This window comes from Odocoileus virginianus, unplaced genomic scaffold (genome assembly GCF_023699985.2).
Source record: "Odocoileus virginianus isolate 20LAN1187 ecotype Illinois unplaced genomic scaffold, Ovbor_1.2 Unplaced_Contig_9, whole genome shotgun sequence".
NCBI lineage: Eukaryota > Metazoa > Chordata > Mammalia > Artiodactyla > Cervidae > Odocoileus > Odocoileus virginianus.
In genome coordinates, this window is record NW_027224326.1 from 466,840 (window position 1) to 482,433 (window position 15,594).

General features: G+C 38.0%; 1 protein-coding gene across 5 annotated transcripts in view; it reads right to left on the reverse strand.

The window, feature by feature from the left end:
• Nucleotides 1-15,594, reverse strand: part of OCA2 (OCA2 melanosomal transmembrane protein) — a 310,825-nt gene that overhangs the window by 75,908 nt on the left and 219,323 nt on the right. For all 5 annotated transcript variants that reach the window (XR_011486403.1, XM_070463932.1, XM_070463928.1 and 2 more), the window contains one exon: nt 13,835-13,962. Coding sequence is in view for 4 of the 5 variants with exons in the window: in XM_070463932.1 (XP_070320033.1) it covers nt 13,835-13,962 (128 nt within the window). In the remaining variant the exon portion in view is untranslated. The remainder of the gene's footprint in view (nt 1-13,834; nt 13,963-15,594) is intronic.

Sequence of the window (15,594 nt, forward strand, 5' to 3'; positions counted from 1 at the left end):
GCTTTATCCCAGGAATGCAAGGATTCTTTAATATCCGCAAATCAATCAATGTAATACACCACATTAACAAATTGAAAGATAAAAACCATATGATTATCTCAATAGATGCAGAAAAAGCCTTTGACAAAATTCAACATCCATTTATGATTAAAACTCTCCAGAAAGCAGGAATAGAAGGAACATACATCAACATAATAAAAGCTATATATGACAAACCCACAGCAAGCATCACCCTCAATGGTGAAAAATTGAAAGCATTTCCCCTGAAATCAGGAACAAGACAAGGGTGCCCACTCTCACCACTACTATTCAACATAGTTTTGGAAGTTTTGGCCACAGCAATCAGGGCAGAAAAAGAAGTAAAAGGAATCCAGATAGGAAAAGAAGAAGTGAAACTCTCGCTGTTTGCAGATGACATGATCCTCTACATAGAAAACCCTAAAGACTCTACCAGAAAATTACTAGAGCTAATCAACGAATACAGTCAAGTAGCAGGATATAAAATTAACACACAGAAATCTCTTGCATTCCTATACACTAACAATGAGAAAACAGAAAGAGAAATTAAGGAAACAATACCATTCATCATTGCAACAAAAAGAATAAAATACTTAGGAGTATATCTACCTAAAGAAACAAAAGACCTATACATAGAAAACTATAAAACACTGATGAAAGAAATCAAAGAGGACACAAGCAGATGGAGAAATATACCGTGTTCATGGATTGGAAGAATCAATATTGTCAAAATGGCTATACTACCCAAAGTAATCTATAGATTCAATGCAATCCCTATCAAACTACCAACAGTATTTTTCACAGAACTAGAACAAATAATTTCACAATTTGTATGGAAATACAAAAAACCTCGAATAGCCAAAGTAATCCTGAGAAAGAAGAATGGAACTGGAGGAATCAATCTGCCTGACTTCAGACTCTACTACAAAGCCACAGTCATCAAGACAGTATGGTACTGGCACAAAGACAGAAATATAGATCAATGGAACAGAATAGAAAGCCCAGAGATAAGTCCACGAACCTATGGTCACCTTATCTTCGACAAAGGAGGCAAGGATATACAATGGAAAAAAGATAACCTCATTAACAAGTGGTGCTGGGAAAACTGGTCAACCACCTGTAAAAGAATGAAACTAGAACACTTTCTAACACCATACACAAAAATAAACTCAAAATGGATTAAAGATCTAAATGTAAGACCAGAAACTATCAAACTCCTAGAGGAGAACATAGGCAAAACACTCTCCGACATAAATCACAGCAGGATCCTCTATGACCCACATCCCAGAATTTCAGAAATAAAAGCAAAAATAAACAAATGGGACCTAATGAAACTTAAAAGCTTTTGCACAACAAAGGAAACTATAAGCAAGGTGAAAAGACAGCCCTCAGATTGGGAGAAAATAATAGCAAACGAAGCGACAGACAAAGGATTAATCTCAAAAATATACAAGCAACTCCTCCAGCTCAACTCCAGAAAAATAAATGACCCAATCAAAAAATGGGCCAAAGAACTCAACAGACATTTCTCCAAGGAAGACATACAGATGGCTAACAAACACATGAAAAGATGCTCAACATCACTCATTATCAGAGAAATGCAAATCAAAACCACAATGAGGTACCATTATACGCCGGTCAGGATGGCTGCTATCCAAAAGTCTACAAGCAATAAATGCTGGAGAGGGTGTGGAGAAAAGGGAACCCTCTTACACTGTTGGTGGGAATGCAAATTAGTACAGCCACTATGGAAAACAGTGTGGAGATTTCTTAAAAAGCTGGAAATAGAACTGCCGTATGACCCAGCAATCCCACTTCTGGGCATACACACCAAGGAAACCAGATCTGAAAGAGACACGTGCACCCCAATGTTCATCGCAGCACTGTTTATAATAGCCAGGACATGGAAGCAACCCAGATGCCCATCAGCAGACGAATGGATGAGGAAGCTGTGGTACATATACACCATGGAATATTACTCAGCTATTAAAAAGAATTCATTTGAATCAGTTCTAATGAGATGGATGAAACTGGAGCCCATTATACAGAGCGAAGTAAGCCAGAAAGATAAAGACCATTACAGTATACTAACACATATATATGGAATTTAGAAAGATGGTAACGATAACCCTATATGCAAAACAGAAAAAGAGACTCAGATGAATAGAACAGACTTGTGGACTCTGGGAGAAGGCGAGGGTGGGATGTTTCAAGAGAACAGCATTGAAACATGTATATTATCTAGGGTGAAACAGATCACCAGCCCAGGTTGGGTGCATGAGACAAGTGCTCGGGCCTGGTGCACTGGGAAGACCCAGAGGGATTGGGTGGAGAGGGAGGTGGGAGGGGCGACTGGGATGGGGAATACATGTAAATCCATGGCTAATTCATTTCAATGTATGACCAAAACTACTGTAATGATGTAAAGTAATTAGCCTCCAACTAATAAAAATAAATGGAAAAAAAATAAAATAAAAGGAAAAAAAAAAAAAAGAATTCATTTGAATCAGTTCTAATGAGATGGATGAAACTGGAGCTCATTATACAGAGTGAAGTAAGCCAGAAAGATAAAGACCATTACAGTATACTAACACATATATATGGACTTTAGAAAGATGGTAATGATAACCCTATATGAAAAACAGAAAAAGAGACTCAGATGTATAGAAAAGACTTGTGGACTCTGGGAGAAGGCGAGGGTGGGATGTTTCAAGAGAACAGCATTGAAACATGTATATTATCTAGGGTGAAACAGATCACCAGCCCAGGTTGGGTGCATGAGACAAGTGCTCGGGCCTGGTGCACTGGGAAGACCCAGAGGGATTGGGTGGAGAGGGAGGTGGGAGGGGCGACTGGGATGGGGAATACATGTAAATCCATGGCTAATTCATTTCAATGTATGACCAAAACTACTGTAATGATGTTAAGTAATTAGCCTCCAACTAATAAAAATAAATGGAAAAAAAATAAAATAAAATAAAATAATAAAATAAAATAAAATATTTTCCCCTTAGATTTGACTTTGACCTGTGATTTGAATAGAAGTATCTTGGTGAATTCCAAAATATTGGTTTTCCCAGATCTCTGGTTGTTATTCATTTAAATTTGTTGCTGCCAGAGTATGTAGATCTTAGACTGAAATTTGTAATCTTAGTAGTTTATCATGTGCATATGCAGTAAGATGTAGAGTTCTACAAATGGCAATTAAAATAAAATGGCTGATAATGCTTTCTATCTCCTATGGCTTTCATGACTTCTTTGTTTAGATCTTCTACCAATTTTGAAAGAAATAAAAAAGAAAGGTCATAAAACCTTCTATGATTGTGAAATTATCTACTTTATAATTTAATGAATAAACTATTTTAATGTTTTATTGTGAATATCTCTGTTATATGTTTCTGATAGGCTATCCTATTTATCTTGATTAAATATCCCCCATTATTTCTAACAATATCTCCCTTAAAGAAATAGGAATATCAAACCACCTTACCTATCTTGTGAAAAACCTGTATGCAGGTTAAGTAGCAACAGTTAGAATCTTACATGGAAAACTGACTGGTTCAAAATTGGGAAAGGAGTACAACAAGGCTGTATATTGTCACTCTGTTTATTTAACTTATATGCAGAGTACATCATGAAAAATACTGGACTGGATGAATCACAATCTGGGATCAAGGTAGCCGGGAGAAATATCAACAACCTCAGATATGCAGATGATACCACTCTACTGTTAGAAAGCAAAGAGGAACTAAAGAGCCTCTTAGGAAGGGTGAAAGAGGAGAGTGAAAAAGCTGGCTTCAAACTCAACATTCAGAAAACTAAGATCATGGCATTTGATCCCATCACTTCATGGCAAATAGATGGAGAAAAACTGGAAACAGTGACAGATTTTATTTTCTTGGCTCCAAAATCACTGCAGATGGTGACTGCAGCCAGAAATTAAAAGACATGTGCTCCTTGGATGAAAAGTTATGACAATATGCTAGACATCAAATTAAAAGGCAGAGACATCACTTTGTCAGCAAAGGTCCATATAGTCAAAGCTATAATTCTGTCAGTCCTGTATGGATGACAGAGTTGGACCATAAAGAAGGCTGAGTGCCAAATAATTGATACCATCAAATTGTGGTGCTGGAGAAGACTCTTGAGAGCCCCTTAGACTGCAAGGAGATCAAATCAGTTAATCCTAAAGGAAATCAACCCTGAATACTCATTGGAAGGACTGATGCTGAAGCTGAAGTTCCAATACTTTGGCCACCTGATGTGAAGAGCTGACTCACTGGAAAAGACCCTGATGCTGGGAAAGATTGAAGGCAGAAGAAGGGAGCAGCAGAGGATGAGATGGTTAGATAGCATCACCAACTCAATGGACATGAATCTGAGCAAACTCTGGGAGATAGTGAAGGACAGGAAAGCCTGGCATGCTGCAGTTCATGGGGTCACAAAGAATTGGACATAATTTAGGAACTGAAAAACAAACAATAAACAAGGATGTCATAGTCATCAGTGATTTAAGTCCTCCAGTGTGAGTTCCTGAGTCCTAAGGGCTCTCAAGAAGGAGAAGAATACCCATGATCTAACAGCCATCATATTGAAGCCACTCCCTATGTTGAACCCAAGGGAGCTCATGATGTGAAAAACACAGAATACTGGTCCCAGGATTGTTGAAATGCATATTAAAGAAACTATTTTGGTGACCCTAGACTCTCACATCTTCATATATACAGAAAAGTGCTTAATTCCTTAAGTGGGATATCTGGTTTTCTTTTTTTTTTTTATTGTCCTTGTATTCTTTTTTTATCATTTATTTTTATTAGTTGGAGGCTAATTACTTTATAATATTGTAGTGCTTTTTGTCATACATTGACATGAATCAGCCATGGATTTACATGTATTCCCCATCCCGATCACCCCTCCCACCTCCCTCTCTGCCCAATCCCTCTGGGTCTTCCCAGCGCACCAGGTCCGAGCACTTGTCTCATGCATCCAACCTGGGTTGGTGATCTGTTTCACCCTAGATAACATACATGTTTTGATGCTGTTCTCTTGAAACATCCCACCCTCGCCTTCTCCCACAGAGTCCAAAAGTCTGTTCTATACATCTGTGTCTCTTTTTCTGTTTTGCTTATAGGGTTATCATTACCATCTTTCTAAATTCCATATATATGTGTTAGTATACTGTAATGGTCTTTATCTTTCTGGCTTACTTCACTCTGTATAATGGGCTCCAGTTTCATCCATCTCATTAGAACCGATTCAAATGAATTCTTTTTAATGGCTGAGTAATATTCCATGGTGTATATGTACCACAGCTTCCTTATCCATTCGTCTGCTGATGGGCATCTAGGTTGCTTCCATGTCCTGGCCATTATAAACAGTGCTGCGATGAACATTGGGGTGCACGTGTCTCTTTCAGATCTGGTTTCCTTGGTGTGTATGCCCAGAAGTAGGATTGCTGGGTCATATGGCAGTTCTATTTCCAGCTGTTTAAGAAATCTCCACACTGTTTTCCATAGTGACTGTACTAGTTTGCATTCCCACCAACAGTGTAAGAGGGTTCCCTTTTCTCCACACCCTCTCCAGAATTTATTGCTTGTAGACTTTTGGATAGCAGCCATCCTGACTGGCGTGTAATGGTACCTCATTGTGGTTTTGATTTGCATTTCTCTGATAATGAGTGATGTTGAGCATCTTTTCATATGTTTTTTAGCCATTTGTATGTCTTCCTTGGAGAAATGTCTGTTTAGTTCTTTGGCCCATTTTTTGATTGCGTAATTTGTTTTTCTGGAGTTGAGCTGGAGGAGTTGCTTGTATATTTTTGAGATTATTCCTTTGTCTGTTGCTTTATTTGCTATTATTTTCTCCCAATATGAGGGCTGTCTTTTCACCTTGCTTATAGTGTCCTTTGTTGTGCAAAAGCTTTTAAGTTTCATTAGGTCCCATTTGTTTTTTTTGTTTGTTTGTTTGTTTGTTTTTTTAGTATTTCAAATTGCTATTTTTAATTGTAGTTGATTTATAACATTGTGTTAGTTTCAGATGTATAGCACAGTGATCCTTGTATATATGCATATGTGTTCTTTTTCATATTCTTATATGATTTATCACAGGATATTGAATATACTTCCCTGTAGTGTACTGTAGGACCTTGTTGTTTATCCATTCTATACATAATAGTTTGCATCTGCTAGTCCCAAACTCCCAATCTTTTCCTCCCGCCAGAGCAACCACAAGGCTGTTCTCTATGTCTGTGTTTATTTTTGCTTTTGTTTCTAATATTCTGGGATGTGGATCATAGAGGATGATATCTGGTTTACTTTAATGAGCAATAATCTTTTGATGTTCAGACTGCCTGCCCATTATTGTATAGCTTCTATATAACCTGGCTTCTCTTCTCACCTCCTTGGGGCAATTCTTTCCAAGAATTGCTATCTTCCAGGCTTGAGATGCTATCTTCCAGGCTTGAAGTCCTAAAAATTCCCACCAACTAAAACATAACTCTCAACTTTTAGGTTGTGACTATTTTTTAATTCAACAATTATGATAAAGGTCCAGAAGGAAACAGCTAGACAAACTCTCAGTGTAGTGCTCAGATTCAGAAATTACCTGATTTTACAATAGGATGCTCCTGCACAGCAATGAACATAATGAGAAGAAACAGACATAATAGCTTTTCCTGGTCTCAAGGAAACTAAATCAAGATGCACAGTGTGGCTCTCCTAAATATCCAAGAAAACAAGAGCCAGCCAAAGAGAATAAAATATTCTATAAAGAAGAGACAAGAAGAGAGTGGTCCTAAAGATGGCAGAGGAATAGGACTGGGAGACCACTTTCTCCCCCACAAATTCATCAAAAGATCATTTGAACGCTGAGCAAATACCACAAAACAACTTCTGAACACTGGCAGAGGACACCAGGCACCCAGAAAGGCAGCCCATTGTCTTCAAAAGGAGGTAGGACAAAATATAAAAGATAAAAAGAGAGACAAAAGAGTTAGGGACAGAGACCCATCCTGGGGAGGGAGTCATAAAAGAGGAGAAGTTTCCAAACACCAGGAAACCCTCTCATTGGCAGGTCTGTGGGGAGTTTTGGAATCTCAGAGGGCAACATAACTGGGAGGAAAAAATAAATAAATAAAATGCACAGATAACATGCTGAACCACAACTCCCAGCAGAGAAGTAGCCCAGACGCTCGTGTCTGCCACCAGCAAGTGGGGGCTGAACAGGGAGGCACGGGCTGCATTGCTTAGGGTAAGGACCAGGCCTGAATGCCCTGAGGACAATCTGAGGGACCTAACATGAGATAGCAACCCAAACTGTGGGACAGCCAGAGAGAGAAAACCTTCCCGCGAAAAGCTCTAGCCTAAGGCACTGCTGGCCTGATCACAGAACAAAGGACTGAGCAAATGCCAGAGGAGAGCTAGCCATTACTAGGCCGGCAGATCCCCCGCTAGAGGCAGGGAGGCGGGCGGTCAACAGCCAGAACTGGAAGGCAAGGGGCAAACTTGGCCCCAGAGATGGCATCCTCTACCAAACTGCCAGCAGGCTCCCAGTTGCTAACCAAGTCTTCCTGGGATCCTGGACGGTTGACATCCACCAGGAGGGTCGCAGCCAGAGATCAGCTCCCCAGAGGAGACACACAGCATACCTGAGATTGGACTCCCGCTGCACATCCAGGGAAACCGAGGGACTGGGACCGGGAAGGTTATAAGATGCACCATCCACCTGGGGAGAGTGCGCTGGCCAAGCACCTGGTCGCCTGAGCTGCTCAGACCTGGGAAGGGCACAAAACGCAGGCCCAACCAAGTCTGTGCCTTTGTGGAGTACCCGAGAACCTGAACCTGAGCAGCTTAGACCTGGGAAGTGCACGCAACCCAGGGCCCGCTTTAGACAGTTCCCCTGCAGAGCAACCTGGAGCCTGAGCAGTGTAGACTGGGAAAGCACACACGCCGTGAGCAGGGGCAAACCCAGTGTGGCCCAGACACTGTGAGCACTCCCCACACATGCCAGTGATGTTTGTTTGCAGTGCTCCTCCCTCCAACTGAACAAGTGAGCCTAAATAAATGACCACCTCCGCCCCCTTCTGTCAGAGTGGAAATTAGACACTGAAGAGACTTGCAAACAGAGGAAGCCAAAATAAACAAAGAGGGAACCACTTTGGAAGTGACAGGTGCAACAGATTAAAACCCTGTAGTTAGCATTGACTATTGGAAGGGGCCTATAGACCTTGAGAAGAAGTATAAGCTGGAACAAGGAACTATCTGAAATGAACTGAACCCACACTTCCCTCAACAATTCCAGGATAACTCCTAGATACACTTTACTAATATCATTTTTTAATTTTTTTTTTTTTACTTTTTAAGTTCTTTATTACTCCTTTAATTTTCATTTTTAAAACCTACTGCTGCTGCTGCTGCCAAGTCACTTCAGTCCTGTCCAACTCTGTGCAACCCCATAGATGGCAGCCCACCAGGCTCCGCCATCCCTGGGATTCTCCAAGCAAGAACACTGGAGTGGGTTGTCATTTCCTTCTCCAATGCATGAAAGTGAAAAATGAAAGTTGCTCAGTCATGTCTGACTCTTTGCGACCCCATGGACTGCAGCCTACCAGGCTCCTCTGTCCATGGGATTTTCCAGGCAAGAGTACTGGAGTGGGTTGCCATTGTCTTCTCCATTAAAACCTATTACCTTGCAAAAAAAAGAGACCTTATTTGCAATATATATAAAATAAATTTTGAGATTTTGTTTCATTTTTTTAATATTGTATTTTTGAGTCTAACCTCTACTCCAGATTTTTAATCTTTGCTTTTGGTATTTGTTATCAATTTTGTACCTTTAAGAATCCAATCATCAGTATCCATTTTTACTTAAGAGTGTGATTACTGGCTTGATGCTCTCTCCACTTTTGACTCTCCTTTTTCTCCCCCCAGGTCACCTCTATCTCCTCTCTCCCCCTTCCCCTCTCTACTTAACTCTGTGAATCTCTTTGGGTGTTCCAGGCTGTGGAGAACACTTAGGGAACTGATTAGTAGCTAGATTGATCTCTCTCCTTTTGACTCCCCCTCTTCTCCTCCTGATCACCTCTATCTCCCTCCTCCCTCTTCTCTTCTCCATGTAACTCTGTGAACCTCTCTGGATGTCCCTCACTGTGGAGAATCTTTTCACCATTAACCTAGATGTTTTATCATCAGTGCTGTATGGATGGAGAAGTCTTGAGGCTATTGCAAGAATAAGGCTGAAAGCCAGAGGCTTTCAGGAGGCTTAAATCCAAAACTTGAGAACACCAGAAAACTCCTGACCCCAGGGAATATTAACTGACAAGGACGCATCCAAAAGCCTCCATACCTACACTGAAACCAAGCTCCACCCAAGAGCCAACAAGTTTCAGAGCAAGACATACCAAACTAATTCTCCACAACACAGGAACATAACCCTAAGCATTAAAATACAGGCGGCCAAAAGTCACACCAAACCCACAGACACCTCAAAACTCACTACTGGACACTTCATTGCACTCCAGAGAGAAGAGATCCAGCTCCACCCACCAGAACACTGATGCAAGCTTCCCTAACCAGGAAACCTAGACAAGTCACTCGTCCAACCCCACCAACAGGGAGGAACCTTCACAATAAAGAGGAACCACAAACTTCCAGCCTACAGAAATGCCACCTCAAACACAGCAATCTAAACAAGATGAAAAGACAGAGAAATATTCAGCAGGTAAAGGAACATGATAAAAGCCCACCAAACCAAACAAAAGAGGAGGAGATAGGGAGTCTACCTGAAAAAGAATTCAGAATAATGATAGTAAAAATGATCCAAAATCTTGAAAACAAAATAAAGTTACAGATAAACAAGCTGGAGACAAGGATTGAGAAGATGCAAGAAATGTTTAACAAGGACCTAGAAGAAATAAAAAGAGTCAATCAATAATGAATAATGCAATAACTGAGATCAAAAGCACTCTGGAGGGAACCAACAGTAGAATAACTGAGGCAGAAGATAGGATAAGTGAGGTGGAAGATAGAATGGTGGAAATAAATGAAGCAGAGAGGAAAAAAGAAAATGGAATTAAAAGAAATGAGGACAACCTCAGAGACCTCTGGGATAATGTGAAATGCCCCAACATTTGAATGATAGGAATTCCAGAAGAAGAAGACAAAAAGAAAGGCCATGAGAAAACACCTGAGGATATAAGAGTTGAAAACTTCCCTAAAATGGGGAAGGAAATAGCCACCCAAGTCCAAAAAACCCAGAGAGTCCTAATCAGGATAAACACAAGGCAAAACATCCCAAGACACATATAAATCAAATTAATGAACATCAAACACAAAGAACAAATATTAAAAGCAGCAAGGGAAAAACAACAAATAACACACAAGGGGATTCCCATAAGGATGACAGTTGATCTTTCAATAGAAACTCTTCAAGCAAGAAGGGAAAGGCAGGACACACTTAAAATGATGAAAGAGAAAAACCTACAACCCAGATTACTGTACCCAGCAAGGATCTCATTCAAATATGAAGGCGAAATCAAAAGCTTTACAGACAAGCAAAAGCTGAGAAAACCACCAAACCAGCTCTTCAACAAATGCTAAAGGATCTTCTCTAGACAGGAAACACAGAAAAGGTTTATAAACTCGAACCCCAAACAACAAATAAATGGCAATGGGATCATACTTATCAATAATTACCTTAAATGTAAATGGGTTGAATATCCCAACCAAAAGACAAAGACTGGCTGAATGGCTACAAAAACAAGACCCCTATATATGTTGTCTACAAGAGACCCACCTCAAACCTAGTGACACATATTGACTGAAAGTGAAGGGCTGGAAAAAGATATCTCCCACAAATGGAGACCAAAAGAAAGCAGGAGTCACAATACTCATATCAGATAAAACAGAGTTTGAAATAAAGGCTGTTAAAAGAGACAAAGGACACTACATAATGATCAAAGGATCAATCCAAAAAGAAGATATAACAATTATAAATATATATGCACCCAACATAGGAGCACCACAATATGTAAGGCAAATGCTAACAAGTATGAAAGGGGAAATTAACAGTAACACAATAATAGTGGGAGACTTTAATACCCCACTCACACCTATGGATAGATCAACTAAACAGAAAATTAGCAAGGAAACACAAACTTTAAATGATACAATAGACCAGTTAGACCTAATTGATATCTATAGGATATTTTAACCACAAAACAATGAATTTCACCATTTTCTCAAGTGCACACGGAACCTTCTCCAGGATAAATCATATCCTGGGCCATAAATCTAGCCTTCGTGAGCTCAAAAAAACTGAAATCATATCAAGCATCTTTTCTGACCACAATGAGATAAGATTAGATGTCAATTACAGGGGAAAAAACTATTAAAAATACAAACATATGGAGGCTAAACAACATGCTTCTGAATAACCAACAAATCACAGAAGAAATCAAAAAAGAAATCAAGATATGCATAGAAATGAATGAAAATGAAAACACAACAACTCAAAACCAATGGGATTCAGTTAAAGCAGTGTTAAGAGGCAGGTTCATAACAATACATGCCTACCTCAAGAAACAGGAGAAAAATCAGATAAATAACCTAACTCTACACCTAAAGCAACTATAAAAAGAAGAAATGAAGAACCCCAGGGTTAATAGAAGGAAAAAAATCATAAAAACTAGGGCAGAAATAAATGAAAAGAAAAAAAGGAGACCATAGCCAAAGTCAACAAAGCTAAAAGCAGGTTCTTTGACAAGATAAATAAAATAGACAAACCATTAGCCAGACTCATCAAGAAAAAAAAGGGAGAAGAATCAAATCAACAAAATTAGAAATGAAAATGGAAAAATCACAACAGACAACAGAAATACAAAGGATCATAAGAGATTACTGTCAGCAACTATATGCCAATAAAATGGACAACTTGGAAGAAATGGACAAATTCTTAGAAAAGTATAACTTTCCAAAACTGAACCAGGAAGAAATAGAAAATCTTAACAGAACCATCACAAGTACAAAAATAGAAACTGTAATAAAAAATCTTCCAACAATCAGAAGCCCAGGACCAGATGGTTTCACAGCTGAATTCTACCAAAAATTTAGAGAAGAGCTAACACATATCCTAGTTAAACTCTTCCAGAAAATTGCAGAGGAAGGTAAACTTCCAAACTCATTCTATGAGGCCACCATTACCCTAATACCAAAACTAGACAAAGATGCCACAAAAAAAAGAAAACTACAGGCCAATATCACTGATGAACATAGATGCAAAAATCCTTAACAAAATTCTAGCAAACAGAATCCAACAGCATATTAAAAAGATCATACATCATGACCAAGTGGGCTTTATCCCAGGGATGCAAGGATTCTTCAATATTCACAAACCAATCAATGTGATTCACCACATCAACAAATTGAAAGATAAAAATCATACGATTATCTCAATAGATGCAGAGGAAGCCATTGACAAAATTCAGCATCATTTATGATAAAAACTCTCCAGAAAGCAGGCATAGAAGGAACATACCTCAACATAATAAAAGCCATATATGATAAACTCACAGCAAACATTATCCTCAATGGTGAAAAATTGAAAGCATTTCCCCTAAAATCAGGAACAAGACAAGGATACCCACTCTCACCACCACTATTCAACATAGTTTTGTAAGTTTTAGCCACAATAGTCAGAAAAGAAAAAGAAATAAGAGGAATCCAGATTGGAAAAGAAGAAGAAAAACTCCCACTGTTTGCAGATGACATGATCCTCTGCATAGAAAACCCTAAAAAATCCCCAGAAAATTACTAGAGTGAATCAATGAGTAAGTTGCAGGATATAAAATTAATACACAGAAATCCCTTGCATTCCTATACCCTAACAATGAGAAAACAGAAAGAGAAATTAAGGGAACAATTTTTTTGTTCACCATTGCAATGAAAAGAATAAAATACTTAGGAATAAATCTACCTAAAGAAACAAAAGACCTATATATAGAAAACTATAAAACACTGGTGAAAGAAATCAAAGATGACACAAATAGATGGAGAAATATACCATGTTCATGGATCTGTAGAATCGATATAGTGAAAATGAGTATACTATCCAAAGCAATCTATAGATTCAAAGCAATCTCTATCAAGCTACCAACAGTATTCTTCACAGAACTAGAACAAATAATTTCACAATTTGTATGGAATTACAAAAAACATCAAATAGCCAAAGCAATCTTGAGAAAGAAGAATGGAACTGGAGGAATCAACCTGCCTGACTTCAGACTATACCAGTAAATCTTTGTATTTGAGGAGGTACATGTCTGTGAATCAACTCCTAAGATTAAAGTATTTGTGAATAATTTTGTGACAAAAATTATAACTAAAACAATACATGTTATCCAATCTTTTCTTTGATGCAGTCTTTCCCATTATAAGAGATTATTTATTTAAATATCACACAAAAGGAATAGACTATAAAGATATTTCCCTATAAACTTTCTGTAACAAGTCATTTTGCTCTATCCCAATTTAGAGTAAATTCTACTTTACAGCAAATGAAATTATAGCAAGTTTACAAACCACAAAGGTTATTCAAGAAAAAAAAACAGCAACCAAATAAACAAGTTTATTAAATAATATTTAGGTGCCTGAGATAAAAGTTGGTTTAACTTAAAATAGTCTAATTTCAACCCCCATAATTTTCCACTTAGTGAATATGTAGAAAGACTTACAAACTTTGGGCTTTCTTCATTTGGTAAATAAAATGTGAAATATAAAAATCAGGTCTTTGAACTATTGCAAGAGTTCAACAAAAGACTTACCTCCATCAGAACAAAGAGTGCTGCAAAGAACAGAAGGGTTGCCCATTCCACTCTGTGTAGAATTATCTCAAAATCATGGATATCAGCTAAAATTAGCAACCAGATGGCACCTAGAATAGCAATCCACCCTGAAAAACAAGTAAACAGACTTATAATTTAATTGTTAAAATGCTAATTCATCTTCAGATTTCTTTTATAATTGAAGGTAATTGATATTCTGCAAACTGAACAAACTTAATATGTATCTTTTGGCTAATATATATGCCAAAGAAACCAACACAACAGCCATCAGGATAATGAATATATCCACCATGCCAGCAGTTTACTCATGTCCACATTCTTTTCTCCATCTCCTTCCTCCTGTCACCCCATGCCACACCCAGGAGACCGTTCATTGCTTTCCTTTCACTGTATAGTTTTTATATTTTCTATAAACACAATCATACAACATGTATTTTATTAACAGACTGCTTCCATTCAATACAATTATTTTAAGATTCTTCAAAATTGTTGTGTTCATTCTTCAATTCTTCAGTGTTAGTATTTCATTCTTCTTTTTTGTTAAGTATGGCTATGCCACAGTGCACATACTCATTCACTTTTGATAGACATTTGTATTGCTTCCAGTGGTTGGCTATTACAAATGAATGTGCTATAAACTTTCATATAAATTATCTGTATGTGCATTATGCTTTCAGTTATCTTGGATCAATATCTAGGAATGGAATTGCTGAGTTATATGATAGGCTAGTTTATGAAATATTTGTGTTTTAAGAAACTGTGAAACTGCTTCCCAAAATGGTTGTAACATTTTACAATTCCACCAGTAGTATATAGGAATGCCCATTTGTCCATGTTTTCAACACTTAGATTTTTTTATTTTTTATTTTCCAGTGGGCATAAAATGGCATCTCATTATGATTTCAAATTGCATCCCTCTAATGACTAATGATGTTAAGCACCTTTTCATGTACTTATTTGCCATTCATATATGCTCTTTCATAAAGTTTTGTTCAAATAGGTTGAGCACTTTTTTTTAAGCAAATAAAACTCAAAATAAGTAGAGAAAAATGTACTGGATCAGAAATCAATAAAATGAAGGTAGAAAATTGTTAGCAAAAAGCAATAATACCAAAGCTTGGTTCTTTGAGAAGATCAAGAAGATTGGTAAAACTTTGTCAATCTAAATAGGATGAAAAGTGAAAAGGAAAAAAAATGCCAATATCAAGAATAAGATAAGCAATATGGCTTGAGATTATACAGACATAAAAAGTGCTAGTTTTCTATAGCTGCCATCACAGAGTACTACAAATGTAGTGGCTTGAAATAGCACCTCTTTATTATATCATGGTTTTCATAGATCAGAAGTATGATGATCTTGGTTGGTCTCTAATTAGGGCCTCAAAACAAAATCAAGGTGTTGGCAGGGCTGCATTTCTTTCTAGAGGCTTCAGGACAAAAATTGTTTCCCTACTTATTTCAATTATAGACATAATTCAGTCCCTGCTTATTTTGATTGTAGATATAATTCAATGCAAACTACTTCCTTACTTGCTATTACCCAGGAGTTGTTCTTAGTTTTAAGAAGCCACCCACATTTCTACCTCATGACTCCCTTCCTCTGTCTTCAGACAACATGGTGGGTCAAGTCAAGTCACTCTCACAATTCAAATCTCTCCTGCTTCTCCTGCTGCATCTCTCCAACTAACTCTCTTCTCTTCCACTTCCATTTTAAGGGCCAATGTCATTACATTGAGCAC